Source organism: Pteropus medius, unplaced genomic scaffold, assembly GCF_902729225.1.
Source record: "Pteropus medius unplaced genomic scaffold, Ma_sr-lr_union100, whole genome shotgun sequence".
Lineage (NCBI taxonomy): Eukaryota > Metazoa > Chordata > Mammalia > Chiroptera > Pteropodidae > Pteropus > Pteropus medius.
This window is the reverse complement of record NW_024349802.1, coordinates 20,841,245-20,857,756: the sequence shown is the minus strand read 5'-3', so window position 1 is coordinate 20,857,756 and position 16,512 is coordinate 20,841,245. Positions and strand designations below refer to the sequence as shown.

The 16,512-nt window shown below is 43.9% G+C and overlaps 1 protein-coding gene across 1 annotated transcript in view; it reads right to left on the bottom strand.

Annotated features, from left to right (window-relative positions):
* Window positions 1-16,512, bottom strand: part of GALNT10 (polypeptide N-acetylgalactosaminyltransferase 10) — a 179,084-nt gene that overhangs the window by 84,868 nt on the left and 77,704 nt on the right. The window contains exons 2-3 of the mRNA XM_039836670.1: window positions 7,257-7,359; window positions 4,569-4,707 (exon numbers count right to left, since the gene is read on the bottom strand). Coding sequence (XP_039692604.1) covers window positions 4,569-4,707; window positions 7,257-7,359 — 242 coding nt within the window. The remainder of the gene's footprint in view (window positions 1-4,568; window positions 4,708-7,256; window positions 7,360-16,512) is intronic.

The window sequence follows — 16,512 nt, the reverse complement described above, 5'->3', positions numbered from 1 at the left end:
GGGCTCTACCTGGGCTCCCCTTCCCTGCACCATGGCTTGAAAACTCTCTTGAGGCAATTAGCTCAGGCAACTGAAGGGCTCTCTTCATCTGTTTCCCATCTCCTGGGAAACTGTCCATCATTCTTGGTGTCCAGTGTCTTTTTTCCCTCTCAGTTGTTTCAGGCAGGAGAGTAAATCTGGTTCCTGTTACTCCATCCTAGTTCCTAAATAGCATTTTTAACGTCTCTGTGTACATTCGTATCGGGGCACAAATATTATTATTATTACTACGACAAATGTGGTTGGTTTTAACTCTCTGTGCTCTCAAACTGTCATTTCTTTTCTGAGTATATATTTAATAAACGTTTGTCAAAGGTAATAGAGTATAACTCTCTCTATTGTTGCTATTGTAAACTGTTGGGGAGGTAAAGGTGCTCAATGATACTGGCCTATTGTAATAATATGAGCTTATGAGTTCTTTTGAGGAAATTCAGTATATATCATAAAATAAGCATGTTAATTTAACAAAAAGGAAAAAGTGAGAGGAGTATGGAATCAGGAATCTAGTAGGTTAGTGCCTTTTATTGCAACAAAGATTCCATTCAGGTGCATTCATTACTGGAAGCTAAACCCATGGGCTGGAGAGCGCAGGTCAGGACTGTAGACTACTTTCATTGCCACTATGGACAATCTTTGCATGGGAGAAACTGATCACCCAACAGAGGGGTTTACACAGGCACCTTCAGACCTGGGCCCTTTAGCAGCTGGGGCTGCACTGCCATCAGCTCTGTGCCCTGGAGGAGCCTCCATGTGTGGTTGTCAAGCAGCCCAGAGAGCCCCCTTGGGGAGCAGGGAAAGTGGGCCAGCCCACCAGCCAGCCTCTGTTTCGCTCCCTTGGCAAAAGGTGCAGAGGGCAGGCCTGCTCAGAGCCAGCTGGCTGCCTCCCACATGCAAGCCCAGCAAGTCAGACCCAAGTTCCTACTTTCCGTTCTCTGTGGCTGCACATTCTCCAATGCAGCTTCTGGTGGAAGCAAATGCAGCTGGCACAAACAAACAGCCCCTCCATCCTGTTCTTGACATGTTGTTGCCAAAATTCAGTTCGAAGGAATAAAAGGCAAACATAAACCTCACTCCTGCTGGGGAAGTTGTTTAAGCTGAAAGAAACCAGAGGGAATGAGAGGCTCAACTGTTCTAATTTATTCATACATTTGTGCTGTCAAACTGCAGGAAAGCTCCCCCCTCGGAAAAAAGAAAAGCTCGTCAAGACATCTGTCAACTCGTTTCTGAAAAGTCAGCTTCCACGACTGGGGAGTCTGAAAAAGGGGGGATGTCAAGGGCACGGAATTTACCCACGTCTTTTCTATAACCTGGACGCTGGCTAGGTGGGTGGGCTGGTAATAGAGGAGCCTGTGGTGTGCTGAGGCTCAATTCACATCCATCCAGAACAGGGGTTTGTCATCTCATTGATGTCCTGGCCTCCTCTGCCAGGCTGGTAAAATATATGGAAACTTCTGAGAGCAGTGCTTATTTATAATTCATAAAATAAAATATATGAGATTGTAAAGAAAACTAACTAAATCAAAATATAGTTATCACAATAATAAAAAATTTAAAATACAGTAACAAATGTGCTTCTTTATGAACACATTAAACGACAAGATCTAGTGGTAGATCTAAAAACTACCTTCATTTCAAAGTAGTAATGAGTGTCCATGACATTTCAAGATATCTGCAGAGTAATGAGAAAGCACATGATTTCTTTTGGTGACTACGTCATAGGTACTTTGTCTCTTACATTCATAACTGAAGGGAACACCAAATTTCGGTTAGTGGTTAATGAAAAAAAAATGCAACTTTTTTTTTTCATCCAAGTTTACAGACTCTCCTGAATTCTCTCTGTGGATCACAGAACTCCTAGATTGAGAAGACCGTTCTTTTTCTGGGCTGTCAGGAAAGAGCACTGTACTAACGAAAGGGCTGGATCCCCATCCTGGCTGTACTTCTAACTCATCCTTGTAATTCCTAAGCTGAAGAATGTGTACTGTCTTGCCCAGAGGCCTTTGCCCAGGCGGTTCTCAACCTGCAATGTCTTCCTGCAAAGGCTGGGGTGGGGTGCGGTGGGCGGGTCCTCTGAGGTTCAAAGCACTCTCTGCTTACTGCTGTTACTGGACTTCTCAACTATGGTATAATGACCTCCTTATGCCATCTGTCCCACCCCTTGCAACAAGAATGGCTCATTTATCACTGTATTCCTGGTGTCAAGTACAGGGCTTGGTACACGGAAGACCATCATTTATATATTTACTGACTGGGCAGATGAATAGATGGATAAAAGCTGTAACCACACCCAGTTTCTCTCCCTCATTGTAAAAATATTCCTTATTTTATACCAGCCGTTCTAAACTCTGGTTATAAGTGAGAATCACTTTTAAAGATTTTAGAAACACTGAGACCTAGGCTGCAACCCCAGAGACGAGATCCCAGTGGCTTGGGGTGGGGTCCTGGCCTTGTATTATTTTAAAACCACCCCAGACACCGCCACAACTCATTGTCCACAATACCAATGAACAGCAGCTGAGGTGAGAGTATAAAGCTCCTAGATGAACTTTTTTCCTAGACCCAGAAACATGATATTAGTGCAGAATTCTGAACTCTGCAAGGGGCTAAACACATAAATTGAGTTTCTGACCCTCAGAGTCAGGTCACAGTTCTGAATTCAGAAACATCAGTAATATCTGAACTCTATTCTCACACATAGATGAAAAAAATCTCAGGCTTGACAGCGAAGACCACGAAACAAATTGCAAACCCCACAGGCAGGCACACCGAGGCCCCTTGTTCCCCCGCCCCTTAAATCAAGAAATCCTTTTGACTAGGGCCCGCTCCTGGGCAAGCAGCGCACCTTGGGGCTGTGTGGGCTCCTCGTGCACAGAGTGGAGACGACAAGAGCACTGCCAACTTGAAGCACTGTTGCAGGAACTGACAGATGCGATGGGGCCGAAAGCATTTTGCGAGTCGCCAAAAATTCTACCAAGACTATCTTGATTATTGCATTCTACCAACTGAGTTCTTCAGGTGGAAAGACCTTATGGCTCAGTGATTAGGAATACAGATTCTAGGGTCGGAATCCCTGCATTCAAATTCTGGTGCCACCTCTTACCAGCTGTGTCATCTTGTGCAAATTATTAAACCTTTTTGTGTCCCAATTCCCCATCTGTAAAATGGTGATAATAAAGGGACCTGCCTCACTTAGTTTGGCTGAGTTAATGCATTTAAAGTGCCCAGAATTCTAAAATGTAAGTGTGCACTGGAATCATCTAGAGGGCTCGTTAAATACCGAGCGCTGGGCTCCCCTAGAGCTTATGACACAGTTGACCTGGGCTGGGATGTGAGAATGTGCACACCTACCAAGCTCCTGGGTGATGCTGAGGTCACCACACTTTGAGAACCACTGATTTAGAACAATGCCTGGCATATAATAAGCACTTAATAAGTGTTAGCTCTTATCATCTTTTCCTGGACTCTGCTTTTTAGTCGTTGAACAGGACACTTTATCCTCCAAGGCTACTCAGGACTGTGTGTAAAAGCCATTTTGAGATCTTCTACTTGCAGTAGTTCCCCAAGTGTGGACCGGAGACAAGCCGCACAAGCACCATGTAGATGCTTATTGGTAATGCAAGCTCTTAGTACCTAACCAAGACCTACTGAATCAGGAATTATGGGGGTGAAGCTCAATATACTGTGTTCCGACAGTATGATTCTAATGCACATCAGCTTTAAGAACAATTGCTCTACTGGAAAATCACCACGACCACCATAATAACTCTACTGAAAACGTCAGGATGGCTTCAGGTCCAGAGTATAGTTTTTGGTTGATCTGGAGGCAGGATGGCTTCAGGTCCAGAGTATAGTTTTTGGTTGATCTGGAGCCTAAGACCTGGCTCAGCTCTTTAGTCACTTTGTGGCCTTATGTGAGTTATGACACTCCTTTAACCCTCAGTTTCTTCATCTGTAAAATGGGCATCATTTAGGAACCCACCTCACAGGAACCTAAGATGATGCAAATGAAGTGCCTGGCATATGCTACCAGTTCAAAGAATGTTAGCTGCCACTGTTATTTTTATAATTGTTACAGTATGTCATCTCTCAAATGATTTGAGATAGCCTATAACAAAGACATAAATATACAGATACACGAGATAGGTAAAATAAAGATTAAAAAGAAATTAAAATGTCACACATGAAAAGTGGAGACAGTGAGTGTTGAAACTATCACTGCCATTGTGTTCTTAATTGAGGTCTGAACTTCCCCATGGGCCAGGGCAGAAAGGAAACGCAGAGGTTCCATGTTCCCACTACCTGAACAGTGGAAGGAGACCATATCTTTTGGGGAGACATAATCGTCCCTCTGCCACACCAACTCTGTACTCTAGGAGCATCTGATCACATGAACCTCTGCACAAAGGCCCTCGGTAACAGGAAGGGCTCTCTTCCAGCAGAGCTTCATGTACCTGTTTCTTTAATTAATTCTTGATAAGAGCCAAGAGCAAAATCCTTACATCCCAGAAGATGAGAGATGTTATACTTACTTTGGGTGCCGAATATCAGGGAGAGAGCGATTCAGGGCAATTTTATCACTGACGTAGATGTTAAATCCATTTTCTCGGTATGCCTGATCCACTCTCTCAGCATCAGTCATGGGGTAAGGTCTGCCCTGTTCTCCATTTCCTAGGGGCAAAGAGCAATGTCAATGTTGCTAATTGAATAGAGTCAAGGAAGAAGAATAAAAAATATGATTCAACCATGAAGACAAAATTTTATGCTTGGATATAAAGCAAACATCTAGATTTTGCAGGGGAAAGTGTACAGAGGGGAGGGAAATGAGCATTTACTCAGTCACAGGAGTCACCCTTTATAGACCCTGTTCTCATATAATGTCCACAGCAAGTCTGCAGGGTGAACGTGAGAGCACTCAACCAACATGTGGATAAACGGGGACTCAGAAAGGTTAGAGGACCGGGACTGCGAGTTCCAAAGCCTATGTTCCCTCTGCTCTGCCAGGCGCCCCAAACATCCCTGACTGGGGAGTCCAATCACCTGGCTAGGAGGCCAGGTTTAACACATATAAGCTGATCAACCTTGACCCCTTCACACTACCTCTCTGAACTGTAGCTGGCTCCCTTCTGGTACCCACAGTGCCTTGAAAGAGTCAAATGAGATGCTGTGTACACGAAAGCTTTTCGTAAACTATAAGACACTACAGAAATATTATGATTACTCTCTAGGCAGGGTAAACTTTATATGTAAATCAAAATCACCACAAATTATAAAAGATACTTTGATTTTTTTTTTTTAAGCTAGCCAACAAACTAAGATCTGCCTAGGCTACGCCAGGATTGCCTGAAAAGTGTTGCTTTGAGTCACAGATTGGGTGGACAAAGTGCTATTCTTTCCTCTCTCTGCACTATCCATCTGAGGAAAGAGTTCCTGATGCTCCAAGAAATTATTATCTGGGTTCCCAGGGTGCAGATGGTGAGTGGAAATGTCCACGCCAACCCCTGCAATAGCCCAAGAATCTGCCATTGGCGAGGGTCTTGAAGAAATGGCAATAAAATCAGTTGGTTAGAAATCGCTTCATCTTCTGAAGCTTGTGGTCTGAGCAACATCCCATTTAGTTTGCAAAGTAAATGCTGACAACTTCAGCTTAAAGGGAAGGTGAAGCTAAGAGGTGGAGCCCAAGAAGGGCTGTTGGCTACTCCAGTCGGGCCAGATGAGGACAAGGACTCCGCTATCTGTAACGTTCCATGATAAAACACTTCTGGCTTGTGCCCAGGGCAGATTCCGCAAGGAACACAAATGCAGCAAGCAGACAAAGAGGAGCAGAAGCATCTCGGGGAGGGAAGCTTCAGGAAGGCAGGACAGGGGAGTGATTCAAAGTTTAGGCTCTGGAGCTGGGCAGAGTGGAGTCTGCAGCCCGGCCCTGCCACTCCCCAGCCAGGTCATATTAGGCATGCCTACACCCTGTCTGTGTCTTGGTTTTTGCCCTTTGTATTAATTGGGATAAGAAAGTTCAGTGTGATGATTAAGGAGGCAAGGCAAGGTGCATGGTACATAGTTAGCACTGGACATTATTATTCTGAATAATTTCTCCACTGATTACTCTTTTCTTGCTAGTGAGCCCAATGATCTAACAATTCTGGTATAACTGTCTGGCAAATCAGCTCTTTTCAAATGTTTCCTTTCTTATTTTAAACAGTACCCCCCCCTCCACCCCCACCACCAAGCCTTCATTTTAAATCACTAGCATACAGAAAAATGCATGTCATATCTTTAGATTTCCCTGAACTTTAGTTATCATTTCAGCTCTATTCAGAGCCTTACTGTAATGTTTTTGTCATAATGTAATTTAAAAAAAATCAATAGTGGTCGGTGCCTTTAACTGAGATAAAAATGAATAAAATACCAATCCTTTACATTTTTACACTGCTTTCCAGTGTAAAGCTACTTCATATAAACACTCTGAGGTTATCAAAACAAGAAGCATGAGCCCCACTGATGGCTGGGGAAACTGAGGCTCGAGTGTGGAATTCATCTAACGGTCACATGGCTGATAAGCAGTGTCAAAGCTGCTCTCTTGACTCCTAGTCTGGGCTCTCTGGAAATGACTCTCCACATAATTTCTGTACTGTGCCACTCCGACCCTGCCCAGCTGCCCAGTGTTAATGGGAATTGCTCCAAAGACTAAGAAGCCAAAGAAAACTTTAGCCGAAACCTACTAAATTCAGTCAGCTTCATGGCTATAGTGTTGGGTAGGGATCAACTCTGCCCTTCAGACCCGGGTTCAAACCCTAAGCCTTCCTCGTTCTCCCTGTGTGACTGTGGGCAGATTATTCCCCCTCTCTGAGTTACAAGTTCCTTCTCACCAAATAAGCCATAAAGACTGATTTGGTGATTCACCAAGAAAATGTGCCAAGTGTGGGCCTTGTTCACTACGTGGATTCAAGAAACGTTGGCTCTTATTATTACTGCTTCTCATTTTAGTGGTAAAATAGCTCATAAAGGGAGACATCTTCTGTTGCCCAGTAAAGGCGGCTGGGCAAATTCCTCACGGCAATGGATCTGGTGATGTGAGCGGAGAAAAGAAGGGGTCAGCTCACAGGTGAGGGGAAAGGGATGGTCCAGACACCTCGTTAAACACACACACACACATTCATGCACACACACACATGCACATTCTCTCCACGGGACCCTCCTATGGGACGATCCATTCTCCGTACCTACACGTTGCGCATCCCTCCTGATGGCTTCTTTGTCGTGCCAGTCCTTCAGCTTTTGTCCATCTCCCAAGAAAAATACTTTCTTTTGCTGACTGTGTGATCCCTTAAAAAAAAAAGACAAATACTGTGAAAAAGAAAAAAACTTATATTAAACATGAGTTTAACAACAGAGACCTAGAAATTACACTGCCTAAGGGAGCTTTTGGTTGAATGTCTGTCATCATTTGTTCTTGCAATGTCTGACAGACATTGATTAAATGTCTGTCGTCATTTATTCGTTTATTAATTCCCTCAGAATACTTCTGTTAGTGCCTGCCATGTACCAGCCCGGTGTGCAAAGCTCAGACGATGGCACACAGTCCACCCTCTTGGAACGCAAAAACCAGGAGGAAGAAATGGACAGGCGTTCTTTTCACCCATGAGAAAAACTAGTAAGTGCAGTGCTGTCCAACAGAAATCTAATAATGGGAGCCACAAATGTGAGCCACATATGTAACTTTAAATTTTCTGGTATTCACATTGGGAATAAAAAGAAACAGGTGAAGTTAGTTTTGATAATATATTTTATTTAACCCAATATACTCTATGTAAAATATTATTATTTCACCACGTAATGTAAAAAATCCTTTAGATATTTGATTTTATTTTTTGTACTAAGTCTTCGAAATCCCGTGTGTACTTTATACTTGTGTTGATCTCAATTCAGACCTTTTCAAGTGGTCATGTGGCTGATGGCTACATACTGGGCGGGGCAGGGTAAAGCGCACCCCAAATGCCTGCATGTTTGTGAAACTGGAGAGTTCCACAAACATGCAGGCATTTGGGGTGCGCTTCGGATAAGCAGAAATGAGTGGTGGGCAGGGTAGATGGCCTGGGCAGGGGTGTGGCAGAGTGGAGGAGCTAAGCTTGCCTCAAGAACACTGAGCACAGGAGTGGAAATCATCTCTACAGTCCCAAAGAGGGCAAATATTTGGTAATTTTGTGTGGAATGTATGAACAAGCAATTAGATGGCTGAAAGAAAACAGGACTATGCAGTAGTCCCAAGGGGCTCTGCTCTGAAGGCGTTTATTATGTGTCTGGGGAGATGACCCCACTGTGGTAGACCCATTAGAAATGGTTTCCCTAATTAAGAGGATGCATTCCAGTGTCTTGGGTCATCCGAAGGTGCCACATGCTTTCCTATGCCATAGTCAAGTCTAAAGACTTGGCTCCGGGGCTCAGTTAGAATCTTCCCAAGGTAACATGGCACTATACGATCTTCCGTGTTCCCGTAGATGAGAATGGCTTCCCACATAACCTTGCCCATTAAAAACCCCGCAGACTTGTTCTTGCTGTTGTGGTTTGCAGAATCCCATAGTCCTATTTCCTATGTAATTAACTACAAAGGCCCCGAGTGTGTGGTGTGCTGGAACATTAGCACTAACAAGAAGCCACCAGAATAAAACCATCCACATGCCTATTTATTAAGTCTCTGGCCGATTCTTGAGTTAGCAGGTTTTCCACAACAGCTCAATATCCTTACAACAGCTCTAATGATAATAAGGACCCTTTGTGCTCCCTCTCCTACAGACCTCTCTGAGTTGCAAGAAGAAAATTCTGAAAGTGGGCATGCCAGATGTCTTGGTCACAGAGGGAAAGAAAACTGAAAAGAAAGGCTATGTGTCCACAAACATTTTTGGGGGTTCTTAGAGATCACAGAAGCTAGGCCAGAAGTTCCTTTGGCGGACTTCAACTGTGTTGAGCTACATTTCTACAGGAGACACCGCAGGGCTGCCTGAGGAAGGGTGAGGCTCAGAGTAGGAGCATGATCCCCATTCAATCAGACCAGCAATGACTCTGTCTGTTTTCTGTACTGGCGTTCCATATGGGACTTGATTATAAAAAGGTCCTCTGCCAAAGACAAATTGACAACCAAATCTCCAAATGAGAGAAGAAAAAAACTTGGAAATAGAGCAAGGGCTATTCCCTGTATTTCACAGACAGGGAAACTGAGCCTTGGGGTGGGTCAGGCACCTGCTCCAGGAAAATACTTTACGTCTAGATGTCAGGGCTGATTGATCATGAGCTGTTTAGTCATCTTTTCTCCAGCCCTCTCTCCCAAGTCTTTTCCCTTTTTCTGCTACCCAAGGATTGGGAGCTTTGGTTGGTTACCTTAGGACATTGGTGAATCAAAGAGCCTCTGCCAACGGAGGCTGCCTTAGTGGAAGGCACCGATCTATAGTGGTTCTCAGGGTGTGATCCCTGAAACAGCAAAACCCCCACCACCTGGGAACCTGTTAGAAATGCTAGACCTCCCACAGCAGAAAGTGGGGGGTGGGGCCCGGTGACTGTGTTTTAACGAGTCATCCAATAGATTCTGAGGCACACTCAAGTTTGAGAACTACTGGTCTAGGATGAAGGAGGCCATAACCCTGCCTGCTCTGTGTGGGTCAGACCAAACCTGGGCAATTCTATCCAAAGTGAGCAGATATTTATCATCACAGGTCACAAAAACCTTAGGCCTGGTCACTGGTAAACACAACCTGGTGGCTTTTGTTTCGTTTTGTTCTCTCCCCACCCCCACCACCCAATTGCCAGATTGAAAAAAATAAGGAGAGTTTCTACTGTTTTATCTAGATTTTTGGCTTCTCTGGAAAACTCAAAAGGCATGTCAGTGCTCAGACTGAGCTCCCTCAGCCCGTAGGCTGGGCTGAGCAATAACAGTTGCCCTGCTCAGACTGAGCATGTTGTAGCAGTTTGCCACAGTCCCAACCATTCCCTATGGCATGTCACCTGACTTTTACCTCTCATTCGTGACTTGGCTGACTCCAGTGAGTTTACAATGTGCTGCAATACACAGGATGAGGAAGCTGGAAGAGATTAGATTATCTCCACAAAGCTGATCAGTTCTTCCGGGATGACGAAGGTCAGATGCTATGCTGTATGAGGACTAGGAGAAGAGAAGCCCTGAGGGACACAGAGAAGCAGTTATCTTGCTCTGTGAGGTCCTAAGGCTAGAGTGAGGGCTAATGGCAGAAGTTACTGAATGACTGAGGGGCTAGCTTAAGATAGAGAAGAAGTTCCAAGAGTTAGACTGGTGCTAGGATGAAGGAGGACCACTTGGAAGATGTTAGAGGAGGCCAGGAATAGGATGCTCAACTGTTTATCAAGATGTGAAGGACAAGCATCAAGGGTTGGGTTGGGGCTGGTGCTTCTCAAATCACATGGTCAGTGGAATAACATGAGGATCTTGTTAAATGCAGATTCTGCATTTCTAATAAGCTCTCAGGTGATACTAATGCCGCTGGTCCACAAATCACACTTTGAATAGCAAAGGTTAGGTGAACTTTAAAGGACGCTTCAAGTGTCTAGGATTCCATGAAGAACACTTTCCTCTATATACTTGCAGAAGTCTAGGGTATAAGACTGAATTTCACAGTTATGACCTCATAGAAGTAAACTCTTTGCATCTTCTTCTCAAGATGATAGTAAATCACAGAACTGACAAGGTGAAGAGTTAAGGTTCCAAAATTCTGGGAATCTCACATCCATGCTTCTGCCACCTCCACTGCCTTTCCCTTAATGATACATGTCCCTCTGGAATGAGCTATGGAGATGATGACCTGTGCTGTTTTAGGTGGTCTCATCAGTCCTCACATCTTTCCTAAACTAAGAAGACTTCAGAGCTTGCTGACACAGAGAGTTCTGCATGTCTGCGCATGTAGTTACTAGCGGGTCCTAGAATATCCAAGCTAAGCAACTGCTCACAGATAATCAGGCCACCCTTCCCCATCTTACATATGGAGAAACTGAGGCTCAAATAGGCCAAGCTACTCAACCAAGGCCACACAAACAGGCAAGAGGATAAGAGCCATGTTTCTTGACTCTCAGGCTAGTTTTGGGTAGAGAAAGCCCTCGCAATTGACCTTAGACAAGCTATAAGAGGTAAGCTTATTAGAAATGCGGAATCTCAGACCCCACTGAGCCACTGAATCAGTATTCCTACCTAGAAAATGAAGATTGCACTACCTGCCCAAAAGGTACTTTCAGATGAGCCTGAATATCCTGTATATCCTGTATATCCTAATGCTTTCAGAATTTACACATGGAATATGGATATCAACTGCTTTAGGATTTTAAGACTCTACTGTAAATTGACATCTCACCAAATTGCCTTGATATAGGACTCATTTAACATTAAAAATATTTCCAAAAATAGGTCTGAGCTTTTGGAAGGAGAAAAAAACTGGTTTCCATCCTAAAATCACAGAGCATTCAGAGCCCAAAGGGCTCTTAGAATCCTATCCACAAACCTTAACAAAAATTGTGGTCAGTTTCAGGTGGTTCATGAGTGTCTGAGGTCCATCCATGGAAACCCCATAGACGGGTCATTCAAATCATCACCAAAAGTTTACCGAGACCTACTCTATACCAAGCACTGTGCTAGGCACTGGGGACACAGGAGTGACAAGACAGATCCTGTGTCGGCACTAATGGAGTTTACAGCCAGATTGGTCTCTCTCAAAGGGCGATTGAGGTCTGGACCTTGACTACAGATATAAACTCCTGGACTCCACTCTGAGCCTATTAAATCAAAGTATCGGGCAGGGCGGGGCGGGGGGCAGGCGGGGGAAGGTGGGTAGGAGGCCAGGAAAATGTGTTTTTAAATATATTCCCCATATAATTCTGATTCACAACAAAAGTAAGGAACCACTTGTCTATATCCAGCTGCCTCATTTTACAGATATGAAATCTGAGACTAATAGAGTAGAACAGACTTGCCCTAAATCCCATACCTTGTCACCCTCCCAAACCAAACCAGATCCCGTTGTTCTCTCCCTGGGACAGACTGTGAACATCTTAAAGGCAGGGGCATGTCTGCTTTGGTTCTTCACACTGCATTCCTAGGCCAATACCTGGCTCACCTGAGGCCCTCAATAAATACCAGCTGAATGAATGCATGAATGATTGCTCATCAATGGGGCAAGTAGTCTAGTTTAATGACTCAACATTCTGAGTCCAGAGTTGGAAAATTCTAGGTTTCACTTCCCGGGCAAGTGAACCCCAGTTTCTTTGACTGATAACTGGGGGAAACTAACAAAATAACCTTTTGGTTGTTGGGAGAATGAACTGAGCTCACCCACAAAAAGCCTCTAGGTCAGTGCTTGGCACAAAGTTAGGCCCTCTCAGTAAAGGAGTACTCCTATTAATACACTACTTTTAGAGAAAGGTTATGATATGATGTTTGCGAGGGCCATGTTGGGGGAATAGGAGAGGGATGGGAATCTACGAATAAAACTGTGAGCCCTGCAAAGGCAACCTATTTAACACCTGAGCCAATTCAACTGGCTATTGCTGATAACAGGATTTAGAGTTTCCTCATTAACAGGAGGTCACGTGCTCATGTGCAATCCAGTGTCCTTCAGGAAAGTAAAAAGTTCTTAGTTAACAGTGGCAGTCTACAACAGAAATAAATGCCACAGACCGTTAGCAGTAAGAAAGACCCAGACAATGCTTCCCAAAATACAGCAAGCCTCATACAATAGCAGTCATTTAATATCATGTAAAAAAGCACATCTGGATTTTCAAAACGGAAGTAATTTGAAGTTTCTTTAATTCTACAGACTCTAAGATTTGTCTAAAAAAGTTGTGATTATTTTCCTCCAGAAACCATCTCTTACTACTTTTCCTCCCCTCGGTTTGCAGACGTCCCTTTGCTACAGGAAGCAAAGGGGTTGAGACAGAGCATGGTAAGAGAGGCGAGGGAGAGTTTGTAGAGGAGGCTGGCAGAATTAATGTGGCAATCACAGTAAACAATAAGTTGAAAATGGATTTCGACAGGCTCCTCTAAATAATTGCTTCTGGTATCTGCATGCTTTTACTTAACATTCCACTGGAAGAACTGATTAGTGTTCCAATAGCCATACACTCACACATAACAATAGAATTTTAATCTTTTATTTAATCACTATTTAGTGGCACTGGAACCCTTTGGGGGGAGGGAAGAAAGGTGGAGAAGCAAGCCAGCTGTATTCTGCCCCCGAAGAAAGATCTGTTAAAGTGCATGCTCTAATCCCAACACTGCAGACTCGGCAACTCCCACTCGGAGAGGACGCTTGCGTCTCTGGCCGAGCTGGCTAATGTCTTCAAAATAATGAAAAAACGGCAATGCTGAAAGGAAAACTGAGGAGGTCATCTGTTTCATTCAGGGTCTGAGGACATATTATAGACCAGATTCTGTTACAAATTTTAGGATGCTTTCTCCCCCGACTCTCCTCTCCTACAAATGTGCTGGAATGATTTTTCTTTGAGTTTTAAAGAACTATATAATTCCAAACATTTATTTATCTGCTAAGTAGATTATTCTAATAACCTTCCTACACACACACACAGAGCAAAGCATTCTCCTCAAGGTTGTCTTCAAGGTTATATGTCAGAGAGGGCCAGATATGACTTAATTAAGCCCAAAGCTTAAAGTTACTTTAAAAGCAACCAAATTTGGGCGATTGGATAAATGTACTTTCTTTGTGAGTTCTGAGGACGGAAGCTGGATTGTTTTATTTACTCATTCATCCCACGAATAAGGATGACTGTTGATGAATTGAAGACCTACTTTGTTTCTCCAAAGGATTGTGGAGAAACAAAGATAAATAAGATAGTCCTTGGCCTCAACAAAGATCATGGATAGGAGATGCGTATAAGAAAGGAAAAACACACAACGCTGTCACACAGTGCCTATAGAAAATTACAAGAGCAAAAGATTAAATTCTACCTGGGAAGATCGGGAAAGAATTCCTATAGAAGGAGTCTTTGAGCCCTGCCTGAAAGGATGGGTAGAATTTTGACTGTTAGTAATAAAGGAACAAAATCCAGCTGGAGGGAAAGCGTGGGCAAAGAAACTGATGTTAGAAAGTAAGGGACATGTTTACTGAATGGCAAGAAGCCTGATTTGGCTGGAATGAGTAGGGCACAAAAGTCATGAGAAATGAGGGCAGGAAGTCTGGACCAGAATCTGAGGGCCTCCCGTTTGAGCTGCTTGGCAGATGAGAGCCACAGAGGGTGTGTGATCAAGGAACAGGCTGGAACAGAGCTCCGAGAATAAAATATGTTACTACCTACCCACTTGCAATCAATCTTGGAATCCTCCTCTTCCTGTGCGAGATGTAGGTAGAAAGACAGTTCTGTTTTCATTCAGAAGAAATGTTCCCTCTTTGAAGGCTGAAGACCACTCTCATTCTGGTACTCTAAGAGTCAGACTTAAATGGGGCTGACCTAACCCCAGCCCCTATCCAGTAGGCTGCCATTCTGAGAAAACCTCCCTTTCACTACAAGCAAGGCCAAGCTGTATGAGAAAACAAACAATCAAGCCTAAAGGGTATCATTTATGAGTGGACAGACAGGACAACCCAGTAACCACGAGACTGCCTAAGTCTGCTGGGCCCACGCAGAGCAAGTCCTGCTGTTCCACTGGGCAATCGGGCATGTTAATCTTCTGCGCTCCAATAACTTCATCATCTCAATACCAGGATGATGGAATCTGAAATCTGGATGGGGCCTCATTCCCTAAGAGGGCAAGGCCATTCACACATAGGAACCATTGTTTAAAAAGCCTGATCCTTAACGTCATTGATAGGTTCTTAGAAATGATAACTTTAAGCTAAACGATGTATAATGAAACCAGTGTTACCGTAGGCTAATTGATATAAACACTTCTAATATTAAACATTGGAACATATGTGAGCTATACATGCATTTAGGAAAGATTCATAAAAACAAGTAAGATCACTACTTTACAAACCACTTATTCCAGTTCAGGGTTGTGGGTGGCGGGAGCCTATCTTAGCAGCCCAGGACACAGGGAGGGAACCAACCCTGGACAGGCCCTTCCACCCCAGGGCCACTCACCCACAGAGCCACATTCACTCGGACTGGGACAGTACAGACATGCCAGTTCACCCGACGTGCAAATCTTTAGAATGTGGGAGGAAACCAGAGTACCTGGACAAAACCCATGCAGACGTGGGGAGAACGTGCAAATGACAGGGTCATTTTGTTTGACTCATCAACATTATAATGAAACAATGTTGAACCAAATGATCTTACTTGAGAACCTGCTGTACTTGCAACGGCAGAACCATACCACTCATCCAATTCACCCTCTGTTTTGTACAGATGGTTCTAGAAAAGGTCATTTGCTACTTAAGATGTGAATGCTCATTAAAAGACATTCTAAACAGCAGAGGAAAAAAAAAGCCAAGATATTTTGAAATGTCTGTTACCTATAGGGCAAATGGAATCTATAGTAACTTTTCCCTTCCATTCTAAAAAAAAAACAATTGCGACTTCTATGATTTTCTTGAGGAAGTTCTCAAATGTTTTATCACTGTGAAAAAACAATACTCTGATCCATCATTTGATAATGTTCACTGGCGTCTGTCACCACCCATTCATCCATCCTGTCCATCCATCCGTCCATCTATCCACTTAAATGTTTCATGAGTACAAGCATATGCCAGGCACTGTGCTAGGTGTTCAGGATACACCTAGCACACGTGGTGAGCAAGACAGACAAGGGCCCTGCTTTCACAGAGCTTACAGTACTGTGTGTGGCTGGGGGGAATATAGACTTTAAACCAGAACCACAAATAAATTTAAAAAGCTTCAGTGGAATGTGCATAAAAGAAAGGTACATGGTGCTAAGAGGGCCCCCTTCTTTCAGATCAGATCAGGGTGGTCTGATCCAGTCAGCAAGGTGAGTAAAGGCTTCCATGAAGAAAGGGATGGAGTATGATTAGGAGTTAATTCAGCAGAAAGAGAACAGAGGATTCTAGACAGATGGAAAAGCATGGCTGTGCAAAGGCCCTGTGGTTGGGCAAATATAAAACACAGGAGGAACTGAAAGGAGAGCGGAATATGTGCTGCACAGAAAAGGAGGGAAAATCTGGCGGAGATGAGAGGTGGGCAAGGGTGAGGATTTTGTCCTCTCCCAGAAGCGCTTGAAAATCCAAATATTTTACATAAAGAGGTGGCAAGATCAGGTTGCATTTGGAAAGCTCTCTAGCAGCCAAGCGATGAAGGGATTATGAGGCCAAGAGGAAGGGTGAACCCAGGGAGGAGGCTATCACTGTGGTATAGTCAGAGAGATGATGCCAGCTTGGGCTACAAAGGCAGAAGTGGGGTGGACATACACCCATTTTAAAAAAAGAGTCATGAGGTCCTACAGGTTTGTTGTCAAGAAATGCAGCCTGAGAACTTGGACACTTGGGTGACAAGTTC